Source organism: Corapipo altera, unplaced genomic scaffold (assembly GCF_003945725.1).
Source record: "Corapipo altera isolate COAL_440 unplaced genomic scaffold, ASM394572v1 0, whole genome shotgun sequence".
Classification (NCBI taxonomy): domain Eukaryota; kingdom Metazoa; phylum Chordata; class Aves; order Passeriformes; family Pipridae; genus Corapipo; species Corapipo altera.
Genome location: NW_020884872.1, coordinates 87,267,403 through 87,280,350, shown reverse-complemented (window position 1 = coordinate 87,280,350; position 12,948 = coordinate 87,267,403). Strand labels below are relative to the sequence as shown.

Sequence of the window (12,948 nt, the reverse complement as noted above, 5' to 3'; positions counted from 1 at the left end):
CTGCAAAGGCATGACAGCTCTGACATGGACCTTCTTGAAATATCCACCTTTGTGAAGCTACAGCTGGAAGCCTGGAGGGACACTTCAGGGCATCCTTAATGGCCCCAAATCTGTCTATAGGTACCTGAATCAAACATTAAAAATGCATTATTTGGTCTCCTGAATGCATCCAGGTAGAGAGCACTGCATTTATTTGTTGGAGCTTATGAGGGTTTTATCTACCCACTTGTCAAAAATCTCTTTTCCAGCCCTGCTATCTGCTTGTCACCTCCTCCCAGCTATGTGCTCACACCTTTTATATTTAACATTTCCCTACTGAGAACTGTGTATTATAAAATGCAGCTGCAGGAACTGACAGCTAGGTTATTTTTTACTGTATGTACATCCAGTATAGAAATGAAAAGTAGTCCATTTCTGAACTGAAGTACAGTCAGGACTCTGTCACAAATCAGATTCTCTTGTAAACTCCTGCACCACAAACTCCATTAACCTTCAGCTATCGATATTTCATGTGGAATACTGGTTTACAGGTTTTAGCTCAATCATTTGGCACATGGGAAAAGTACTGTTCATCATGTATGGGATTCATCTTAACTTAGGAACCTAAGTGTGGCATCTCTTCTGAAGTGCTCTTTTAGGTCTCCCCACAGCAAACAGCAGAGATAGACTCTTTAGAAGGCTGATGTCACGTAAACTTACGAGTGGGATTCAATTCCAGTTTAAGGCATCTAAATCCAGATGTCAACTTATAAATATGCTCATGTGAGGTAGGCATATAAACATCAATTATAGTCAGTGGAATCTAACTATTATCATCAGTGAGGGCCAGAAGTCTTAACTGATCTGTAGGCTTCACTGATAGTACTGCTTAAATTTCTGTCAGCTTTAATGGAAGCTCAGACATCTAGCACCTCTCCCAATGACTGCATGTGAACTCCTTAATTAGGTGTCATAATGAATCCTTCTTAGGTATTAGATTCCATAACTACAGGTGTCTAGTGCTATTTGAGACGTCTAAGTGATTTGACATTAACAAGGATTTGGCAGATACAATGCAGGACACTGCTAGGGGGATCATTCTGGAGTGGCAGTTGGAGGCCAAGCAGGATATCAGGAAGACATTTAAAATGGCACTAAACATTTATGATGAGGGTGGTAAAACACTGGCACAGGTTGCCCAGAGAGGTGGTAGATGCCCCATCCCTGTAAACATTAAAAAACAGGTTGGACAGGGCTCTGAGCAACCTGGTTTGGTGGGAGGTGTTTGTGGCCATGGCAAGGGGGTTGGACTAGATTACCTTTCAAAGGTCCCTTCCAATCCAAACCATTCTATGATTCTAGGATTTATAGTCAAGAAACCGTAACAAAACATTGCTTATGAACTACATCACTGGCTGCTCTCACACTAGAGAGAAACATGTGCTTTTATTAAAGAGGAGTTTTAGAACTTTTTAGTTCAATAGATATAATTAACACAATCTGACAAGTATTCTACCAAATAATGAGTGAAGTTATGATCATAGTTGCACTGTATCAGATATTTTTTCTTTCCTAGGCAGCAGTGAACATTACCTTTCACAGTGTTTGCTGGTTTAGAAAAAAGAGATGTGAAAACTGAACCAAGAATCTGCACTATGGTGGACTTTAAAAGATCTGGGACTTAATTAGTAATTATGCCGGGACAAACCCAGTGACTGTAATTGGAAATTAGTGTGAGGAAGGATCACAAGATTTGGTCCAGAGGGAAAGGTAAAGAGACCACTAGCTTTATTTGTTGCTGGGTTCAGAACCTGGTTTATTAAAATTAGAAGATATAAAATTACTTATTTTCTCATTAATGGTACTGTAACCCCAGTGGAGTCACCCAGGAAGCACACAATTCGTCCTTACACTTTTTATTGTTGGCAGATGATTATTTGTCACTAAAAGGAATACCCAGGATATGCTGAACTCTAAAATCTGGGGAACAACAGTTCCAAGAAAGTAAAGCCTGAATGCTGGTACATCCAGATATTTCAACAGAGTAAGTGTTTTTAAGGAAAATCAATAATTTGCTTCTTCAGACTACTTGGTTTAAAACCCAACTTTCCATTTAGCAAAATACCTTAAAGCAGATTACTACACCACTTCATCTGACCTACACTTCCTTTAAAAGTAGGAAAATGGAGATGACTAATTAAAGGTAACTCTTTTGCTTTGCTCATCTATTCCAAATATCATAAAGGGGCAATAAAACTGAGGTGCTCTGCAGGCTGGCCCTTTGCCAACCATGTGCTGACTACATGTCTCGGCAGCTTTGTAGAGTGAGGGGTATGACTTCCAACCATGAGAAAGTTCACTCCAGCACTCCACCACTGAGGTCCACAGTGCCCAGTGGGTGGAATTTGCTCCTGAACAGAAGAAAGGCATTAGAGCAGGAGCAGTCCATCAGCCTGGCACTGGGCATATTGAATGCTAAAGGGCTGACCAAGGGCTTGTTGTGGGTTACACAAGGGTCCCAGCTCATGTGCTGTCAGCCACAAGTGCTTTGCTTTCATCTCTCAGGGATAAGGGAAAAGAAATCTTTTGGTGAAGTGAGTGCTTGGGAGCAAGTGCTACTGGCAAATGTCTGAAAAACGGTGTAACAAACAGAGAATGCTTCTGTTTAGGAAAGTAGATGAATAGTTGCATTTGTGTTGCTCAAAGCTGCCAAAAGAAGCACAGAAAGGGGTGGTGAGGCACTGGGACAGGTTGCACAGAGAAGCTGTGGCTGCCCCATCCCCGGAAACGTTCTAGGCTGGGATGGATGGGGCTTGGATCAACCTAGTCTAGTGAAACATGTTCCTGCCCATGGCAGGGAGGTTGAAAAGGGATCTTTAAGATCCCTTCCAACCCAAATCATTCTACGATTCTATAATTCTATGCTTTATTGTCTCCTTGGCTTATACAGTTCATACCTGGATTTCAGGAACAATAGGACCTTTCTCTGAGCAGGAAGTTGCAAAAGCTGTCAGCGGAGACGGAGAAACCACAGGGTTGGGCCGGGCAAAGTTACTGAGGTCACAGCTTGGGATCTCATTCTCTTCATGCCTCATGACTATGGTTTCCATCACAAAGAAACGATCCCATGGCAGCCACAGCGTGTGTTCCTGGGTGATGAAGGGAGCCCGTTCAAAGTGCAGGATAATGGAGATTCCACCAATGGTAACAAGATCAAAGCTGTTTTTAAGAGATGGAATACAAAGTTAATGCAAGCACCACCCCCTCTGTTTGCAACAACCCCCTAGCAAGGACCCCCAGAAAAATAACTGCAAGAAATATCATCAGTCACATTTTATGACACTAAAACCTACAGCCCAAATAGGTTAGGTGAATAATAGCAAGTGGCAGAGGCAGGAGTACAAGCTCAGCTTCTTTGCATTTTGTCCTCCTGAATATTAAAAACATACCCACACCTTTTTCGAAACAAATATTTATATTTTTGTTGGTGCTTTTCTAGTACTATTTGACCATACATACTCATTTTCTTTTTTTAAAAAGTATTTATTATCCAAACACAGTCAGATTGGATCAATTCACATGATGAAATATACTATTTGGAAAGTGGTTTCTCTGACATATCTGCATATAAACTGTCTTGGCATCACTGCTAACCTGACTAGTGCCTAATGCAACCCAGGAAACATGTAGAGCCCAGTCATGGACTGAGCCTGGTGTACCAGGAATGCATGCTGTGCAGGCTGTCTGTGTACCACAGGACTCAGCACATCATCTTTTTTGACTCTTAATCATTAAGACCAGAGCAGATGAATCACTGTGGTCTGTGACTTCACCCTAAGCCACCTCCAGCCAAGTGGCTTTTCTGCCTCTGTTAGTGTTGGGTAACACTGTCAGGCTAACAGACGGCCCTCCAGAGCAGTGGGAAAAGATGTTACCTTGGTAAGGAAAATATTCATCCTCTGGATGTAAAGATGTTGGGATAAGGTTCTGAGGTTTTTCTTAGTTTTGTATTTAAACTCCACATCTTGTCTGAAATGGAGATTTTATCAAGTACCACAGGGTGTATCTACTATGTATAGATGCAAAAAAAGAGGTGTTAAGTGAGAAAAGAAGGGATTTCAACACAAATTGAAGACCTCTTGGTTTTGCTTCTTTGTGTTTTTCTCAGTATCTCTTCAGTTGCAATGCCAAATGTGTGCTTCAGGCAAAGGAAGTTTTCTCATCCCTCCTTCTCACTTTCCATGCTTGGCGCTGCTGTATGACAGTCTCACTCAGAGTTTACACACGTGAACAAGCTCACTGGCTTCAGAAGAACTTCTCGTGTGCTTAAAAAGCTGTGAGCTTATGTGCTTCTCTGCACGAGAACTGGGATCTGATTGCCCAAAGGCAGACTTGGTGCACCTTGTAAATACAGGGTAAGAAACAAGATGAAAAATGGGTTTGAAATTATTTTTTAAAATTAATTGTGAGGCTTTCACATCAGCTGCAAAAATACCAGAGGAGCAACAATGGGTATGAACTACTTCTAAACACAAGTCTTTGGCAAGAAATGGCTTTGGAGAACCCTTTCTGGTTTATGACTAATGGAGTGAGGTCTCGTTTAGCAAATATAACTATGGAAAGAAGGTTTTTCATGGAAGAATGTCAAACTGAGTCCATGAGAGGAAGTGGAAAGCATTCTAAAAAGCTATAGCCATGTTTATTGTACCAATTGGGTTGGGGCATCAGCTTCCCAGACCTACAGAGCTTGGCTTGCAGCAGCCTGATGAGTAACTTGTTGGTCCCTGCCAGCAAAGCTGAGCAACACTTGTACTCTGATGTGAATGTTTTTAACAGTCAATTAGCATTTGGCAAGTCCTTCAGCTGAGAAGAAGACGCTTGCTCTGCGTGGATCCGGGCACTGAACAGGGCAACAGGAGGGAAGAAATAAACATTACAAACGATGCTCAATAAGTTTTTAGGCAAGTTGGAAGAGGCTTTATTTGCAAACACCTCCATTTCACTTCTTTGGCTTCACTGAGTCTGGGACATGGATGGGAACTTGCTGCAGGGAAACATCCTGGCCTCTGCTGCATCCCCAAAACAGGATGCAGAAGGGAAAGTACCTCCTTGTCAGACTCCAGCAGCTGTGAAAACAGAGCCATGCAGTATTTTTTAGCAGTCAGTGTTGCTCATGACCTGGTTTTCCCAGAGTCTCAAGGTGCAGCTTTCAAGTTACCTTGATGAACTGAACAAAATGTAAACCCAAAACCAAACAGAAAAACCCAAACTGAAAACACCTTCTTTCCAGTTTCCCTTAGTGAAATTAAATTTAAAAAAGGGGGAAACCATCTTGCGATTGAAGAAAAGAGATACTTTTATTTCTGTTTCTGCTGCTGATCTCTGATGTATTCTTTATCACTCTGAAAAAATCATACTTGTTGTACAGCTGTATCGTTGTTTTTCTTTAAAAACTCTGCAGAGACAGGCTGAAGGATGAAATTATCTATTTATCCACAAAGCAGGCTCAAAAAATAAGAACTCTGCAGAAAACCGTAACCCTTTCCCATCTCTTCACTCTGAAAGTTCATGTATTTGGTATTTCTGAGAACACCAGGCCAAAGCTACTGAATGTGAAAGAAAATGAATGTGAATGAAAATGAACTTGAAAGAAAAAGTCTGGAGACTTTCTTGTTGTTTTACTAACACTGTTCCTACAACTCAGGGACACTGAGGACCTGCAGCCTCTATAAACTACCAGTCTAATCAAATATAAAGCTTTATTTAAAAATATAATTTATAATCCAGTTCTGATACTTTGATTTGTCTATTAACTTCGCTTTACAGAGAAGTGCATACAACAAAGTAGTTTGAGACTTGTCATTTTTTATTTGTGCCTTGTTACATGAACAAAACCTCTGTCCCAATAATTAGGCTAAAAACAAATGCAAGCCTTGAAGTTATAAAAGTTTTGCTCAGATTAAGTAATGTGACTTAAATAGGATGTAAGAGGAGAGCCCTGGAATACAGCGAACCCACTTACAGGGGTGAAAAATTCAGTTCACTGTACTTCTAAAACCAAAATTTTACTTACTCATTTTGAAACTTGGCCATGCCAAAAAACCCCCCCAAAACCAACAAAACCAAACAAACCAAACCTGGAGCAACAAAATCAGCTTAGGAACCAATCTAGCTAAACTGATGCAATTGTATCTTTAAATTCCCTTACTTTAAACCCCCAGTTATTACTCTGCTATCAGTAAACTGATTTACTAAATCAATTTCAGGTAACTCAGTGCACATTTTCATGAACAGATATTCCTATGGTGAATATGCCAAATAATAAAGCTATTGAGTTTTATGCAGTTATCTTATGACCCCTGGAACAAGGTAACTGCTTGCATGTGTGCTCCCATTTATTTTCCAAAACAGAATGACACAGAAGATGGTCCAGATGACCCTGTATGACTGTGCACTGCACTGGACCAGGAATGCATGCAGCCTGCTACTGTAGGTCAGGAGAACATACTTCTTGCCTAAGAGCATCAGCTTCTTAAAACAAAGTGACTCAATCCCATGAAAACTGCACTGTGAAAAAACCAGTGTCATACTCTATTGAAAAATTATCCAAAACATAAAAAAAAGATAATAGAGACTGGAATAGCAATAATTCTTTACATGATTTTGAAAGTGCATTACAAATAGTATTTAATGAATACTGTAACAATCAGTAAGGAAGGCAAGTAAATGTTAACTCCCTTTCACAATTTGGGTTGCTGGCCTGGGAAGGTCAAGAGATGCATCTAATGCTACCCACCAAATCAGCAGTGAGGCTAGGATTAGAAATAAGGGATGTCTGACAACATTTTCTACCCTGACAAATTTTAATCTGAATGGTCTTAAATAGTTCAAGGTAATTTATACACTACTGAAGAATTCACTGAACTCAAGGACAGATCTGATGGGGCTTTGAGTAACCCGGTCTAGTGGAAGCTGCTCATGGTAGGGGGGTTGGAACTAGATGACCTTTAAGGTCCCTTCCGACATAAACCATTCCATGAGTCTATGATTTTGGTGTTCTTTAACTCGTTTATTCATGGAAAAGTGACTTTCACTTGTCCATTTATTACCTCCAGAGTACACAGATGCAGTGCTGTGTACTGTTCATTTAAGAAAATACCTGCGTGTATCCCTCAGCCAAGTTGGAAGGTATTTTTATTATTCCAGACACTCAGTACTGCAACTGGGCAATTCGTTGGATGTTGGCTGTGCACCACATGTGCATGAAGTTTCTGCAGAAGCAGACTGATTTGAGAGGAAGGTGAAGAAAGTGAAATCAGAAGAGCTGACACCACACAGTCTGGGGTTATGCTGACCCCCACCAGCTGCTGACAGAAACCACAGCTTTAGGATGAATCCCACTTGGTCACAGATTCCCTGCTCTGAGACAGCTGATCTCTGTCACTTTTATCACTTGGAGCTGAGTATCTGTTGGGGGCTGAGTCAGCAAACTGCAGGCTGAGCTTCTTGAAACTAATTTAACTTCTGGAGGTTGGCAGCCAGCCCCAAGGAACCAAGAGTCTACTGAAGCCTGGTGGAGCATACTGATGCTCCAGCTGCATTGCTTTATGCCCTGGGTCCCCTGCTCAGCTAGACCTTAGGAAGAACATGGCATGTAAGGAGCATCCCTAGTTCGAACTGCCAGAAGAAGTACGTATATAGCAGTATGTGTGTGGGGTGTTTGCCTTTCACCACCCAAGAACAAAACAGTTACTTGCCTGCAAGTTACAAAGGCCTGCAGCCTGGATAGCAGCACTCACCTCCATGCTCTGTCTCTGTTTAGCTTACTGGTATGTTTGCTGACTAGAGGTGCAGCAGAGGTGCTAGGTACAACCCAATTGCAAAGTAGAGAGATGGTCCCTTCCTCAAAGTACTTCTAAGCTAAATGTAAGACTACACACAGTAGTTGGATCTTGTATATGTACAAGGAAACAGATAGAAAAAAGGTTATGACAGGTATTGTTGTCTAGGACTTTTTCAGGCACATTTATCTGTTCTAATGGACAGTAGATTTTGTGCTGGTCCGTACACAGCAAGTTGATCATGAAAATGTGGTTTGGATCCCACTTTCACGCAAAGTAGGTTCAATAAGGATGATGGAGATACTCATAGCATAAATGTTTAACTTTTTTCTTTTTTGCAGTAATGCCTAAGCTGTGGGGCAATAAAAAGACACCAGCTCCAGAGGCATCCTTTTCTAAGCAAGACCACTAGTTTTTCTGGAATGCCTTTTTATTATCCACATTTTATTGCCACGTCATCTAAGAGCTGCAGTATCACTCAGTAAGCCTCCCAGTCACCATCAGTGTTACAGTGGGTGCAAATGCCCCTGAGTGTGAATAGGACAGCATTAAGCACAAGTTGCTACCACGTGTTCATTAAAATTCTATCAGGTTCTCAGGCCAAGTCAAACCTTCAATGAAGGTTGTGGTTTGGAGAGGTGCTAAAATTTATAAATCCTCTCCAAAGTGCTATTGGTTAGTAGTACATTAAGCATGTGTGGCTGGAACCCCTTATGTTTTTTTTCTTAAAAGAAAGGGAGCCAATTAAGATTGACAAACAAAAGATAAGATGAAAGACATTCCCAATTTACAATGCTTTTGTTTTGGTTGAGCATTATTGCTCAGATTTTGCCTCTAACACAACCGTAATCTCAATGACTTCTTCCTAATCATTTCAACATGAATTAGCATGAATAGAGCTCTTGGGAGCATAAGACATCTTTTCTTTATATGCATGGGCACTCCATTGCCCGATTCTTGGCTAAGGATTCTAGGTGATATCACAAAGGTAATACTAACAAATAATAAACAATAAGACTAGAATAGAATAGAATAGCAATAGAATAGAATAGGAATAGGAATAGGATTAGGAATAGGATTAGGAATAGAATAGAATAGAATAGAATAGAATAGAATAGAATAGAATAGAATAGAATAGAATATTCAGTTGTTCAAGAACTACAAGGATCATCAAGTCCAACTGCCTGACCAATTCAGAGCTGATCAAATTAACCATATTATTAAGGGCATTGTCCAAATTACTCTTAAACACTGACAGGCTTGGGGAATCGATCACCTCTCTAGGAATTTTGAGGAGTACATTCAGTGCAGGTGGCTTGGGGTGCAGGTGCAGTTCGAGTTGCACATTGAACTCTGGGAACCGAAACAAAGGGCCACGAACTGCTGACCCTTTGCATAAAAAATGGCATGAGGATTGTGGCCCAGTCAGGTGACAGGACACGCAGTGATGCAGCAGGAGCTGAGGACTCCAGACTTTCCTGTGCTTAGACTGTGAGGGGAAAAAAGCCCAGGTGTTCCTTTGTTTGGGGTCCTTCCTCAGAGGCACCAACCCAAGCTGTTATTTAGCTATTACACCAAGATTAAATTCTTTTAAGGATTGAGATGTCTGAGACTCTGCTATTTGAAGCCTGGGGTCGAGCCAGTAAGGAAACCTAGTCTGACTGTGTGAGTGTGGGGTGTGTAGCTGTGAAGGGGCTTTGGTCCCAGCTCAGGTGCTGTGAGAATGACTGCCAGAGTGGCTCCGGGATGGTCAGACAGGGAATTTTCTTGAACAGGACTCCTATTCTCCTGTTCCAGTCTTTGAGCACCCTCTCAGTAATGTTTCCTCATATTCAGTCTAAACTTCCCCTGGTGCAGTTTTGAACCATTCCCACATGTCCTGTCACTGGATCACAGAGATGATCTCAGCACCTCCCTCTCCACATTCCTTCCTCGGGAAGCTGTAGGAAGCAATGAGGTCACCCCTCAACCTCCTTTTCTCCAGCTAGACAAACCCAGAGTCCTCAGATGCTCCTCACACAGGACACTCCTTCCATCTTTACCACCAGCTTTCTTGCACTCCTCTGGATACATTCAGGGACCTGAACATATTTCTTAAATTGTGGGGCCCACAACTGCACACGCTACCAACACTGAGTACAGTGGGACAATCACCTCTTTGACCAGCTGGTCACGCTATGTTTGATGCACCACAGGATGGAGTTTGCCCTCTTGGCTGCTAGAACACACTGCTGGGTCCTGTTCAGCTGCTGCTGGCCAGCATCCCCAGATCCCTATCTGCAAAGATGCTCTCCAGCCACTTCTCTTCCAATTTATACTTGTGCCTGGTGTTACTCTATTCTGGGGGCAGAAAATCCAGCATTTTGATTTTTTAAATTTTATCCCATTCATCATAGCCCAATGCTCCAATCTAGATCCCACTGCAAGGTCTCCTGTCCCTCAAGAGAGTCAACAGCACCTCCCAATTTGGCACCATCAGCAAACTTGCTAATGGTGCATTCAACTCCTGCCTATACTGTAGATAAATGCATTGAACAGGACTGGCTCTGGAACTGAACCCTGAGGAACAGCACTGGTGACTGGCCGCCAGCCCCATAACAACCAACGATTATGTATCAGCATCTTAAAAATGCATCAAAAATAAAGGTGCTCTTGGAACGAGTTTCTCTTTAATGTTCATGGCAATAATGCTGTTACTATTGCTTGAATACTGTAAATTCTATACAGGTATCCTACCTGCCATCTTGTCTGCTGATTGTGTACCCAAGGTGAGGATTGTTGACAAAGCTGATGTTCACACCGACTAGAGGGGTTCCATCTGCCGTCATAACCTGGCCTCGAATCACACATGCATGTCTGCAAAAAGGAGAAAAATAATGAGAAATAGTAAGTATTTTTGACAAATGTAGGTTTTTCCTCTATTTCCGTGTCTGGGAATTCTAATGCATTAGAAAGTCCAGGCCTTTATATCCTGGAAAGCTGGAAGCTATGCTGTGTGTTTTGATGGTAGGATGCTGCTCTTGAAGGCTTTCTCAGAAGTTATGTAAAAACATCAATACCTAAGGTAAGGTTTACAATTATCCTACTCTACAAAAGCAACTGCTGCAGCATATCCTTCATTAGCTATAAACTTTTGTAGGATTCACAATATCACACTGGAATTTCACAGAATCATAGAATATCCTGAGTTGAAAGGGACCAACAAAGGTCATCGAGCCCAATTCCTGGCCCTGCACAGGACAACCCCAAAACCACACCATGTTCCTGAGAGTGTTACCCAAACACTTCTTGAACTCTGTCAGGCTTGTTGCCATGACCAATTCCCATGGAAGCCTGCTCCAGTGCCCAACCACCCTCTGGGTGAAGAACCTTTTCCTAATACCTAAAAACGTCTTAACAATATTGCCCTAATGCAATGTGCACTTTAAAATCAAAGAGAACAGGCAGTGCATGGACATATTTAAGGCACAAGAGTCACAGAAGCCCTTGACCAAGGCTTGGCAGCTCATTTCTTCCCCATTTGGGAAAATCGCAACAGATAATTTGCCAGGTTCAGATACCTTCTTTACAAACTGCTTGAGGAGCTGAGCATGCTAACAGGATAGGCTTTTTCTTCTCCTCTTTTTCTTCCCCAGTTTGGCAGATTGCACTGTTTTATAGGATACATCTATTCTAATTACTCTATGCTCCGTAATGTGCTCTTTTATCTAAGGACTTCAAGGATCCTTACAAACATTGATTAATATTGCAAGACTCATACTTTTACAGAGAGAGGGAAACAAAGCACAGAACGATTTTCAGTTGTCCAAGGTCAGTCACAAAACATGCAGTAACGTCAAAGACAAATTTTCTAGGTTCTTATTCCTAAGTCTGTTTCCAGACCTCTAAGTCATTACTATACTACTACTTTAGGAGCTTCCCATAAAGACAAAGCAGCACATGTCTGTGAGACTGTCTGAACCCAATTTTTGGCTGAAGGTAACTATTTTTCTGAGCAGCAACAGCAAATTGTGGTGTCAGTGTGCTAACGTGACCCAGTGAATGATTTTCCTAACTGCCATCCTGCTGGAGAGCAGAGATTGAAAGCCAGTGTTCCTCCAGGTGCAGGACCAGATCTCAGTTAGAGTAAATCATCCTAGCTGCACTTCAACAGAGCAATGGTGCTTTACTGGTCCACTGAGGCAAAGGATGATATCCGCAATGTTTTGTAAAGACGATTTCATAAACTTGGATCATTTAGGGATCATTTTCCTTCAGTTCGCCTAAAAATCTGAGATTGTATAATGCAAAGAGATAAAGTATAATTTCTATCCAATAAAGGCTGCACAATTTGTGCATTCCACAGTTCAGAAAGCAGATCATTTGCCAGGGAGTCCTAAATAAAATTCCCACTGATCTAAATGGAGAGCTCCGATATTAACAAAAATGACTGAAGGGTTACCAAAATGTGTCTGCAACCTAAAATGTGACTGGATTAACACATAATTTTGGAATAGGCTGCAGGAAAATGAGATATTGGAAATGATTTTTCTATCATTGAGTTTACTTTGATATATCATCACTGACTTGTTAGGAGTCATGTAGGCAAGGACTTGGACAAAGTTTGGAGCTAGTAATCATAGAGTCCTAGAATCTTTGAATGGTCTGGGTTGGAAGCGACCTTATACACCATCTAGTTCCAACCCCTCTGCCATGGGCAGGGACACCTTTCACTAGACTGGGTTGCTACAGAGCCCCATCCAGCCTGGCCTTGAAAACTTCCAGGGATGGGGCTGATGGGGAAAATAATATCCTTAATACTGTTATTGCTTCTCCTATTGAAGAGCTCTAACTCAGCTTCTCATATACAACAAATGGAAAATAATATTCCAGTACAGTATTATGCACATCACTATCTAACACACAGGTAGAGCATAACTCAAAGGATCACAATGCCATTGAATATGCTTGGAAAAATGTCAACACTTGGAATAACCCCAATGAAGTCAACAGGTTACCAACCATAGTTCAATTTCAGCAAAAAGTGAATGTGACTGAGCACACCTCTGACTCAAGAGCAGAAGCTAGGCCTTCTCTTCCCAGATTTTTCCATGATCGACTCCACCCTGCTGCCTCCTTTTCCATCCTT

At 41.6% G+C, this 12,948-nt stretch overlaps 1 protein-coding gene across 10 annotated transcripts in view; it reads right to left on the bottom strand.

Moving 5' to 3' along the window:
- Window positions 1–12,948, bottom strand: part of TENM4 (teneurin transmembrane protein 4) — a 599,346-nt gene that overhangs the window by 72,833 nt on the left and 513,565 nt on the right. For all 10 annotated transcript variants that reach the window (XM_027664342.1, XM_027664505.1, XM_027664591.1 and 7 more), the window contains 2 exons: window positions 10,557–10,676; window positions 2,937–3,198 (listed from right to left, as the gene is read on the bottom strand). In XM_027664342.1, the coding sequence (XP_027520143.1) occupies window positions 2,937–3,198; window positions 10,557–10,676 (382 nt within the window). The remainder of the gene's footprint in view (window positions 1–2,936; window positions 3,199–10,556; window positions 10,677–12,948) is intronic.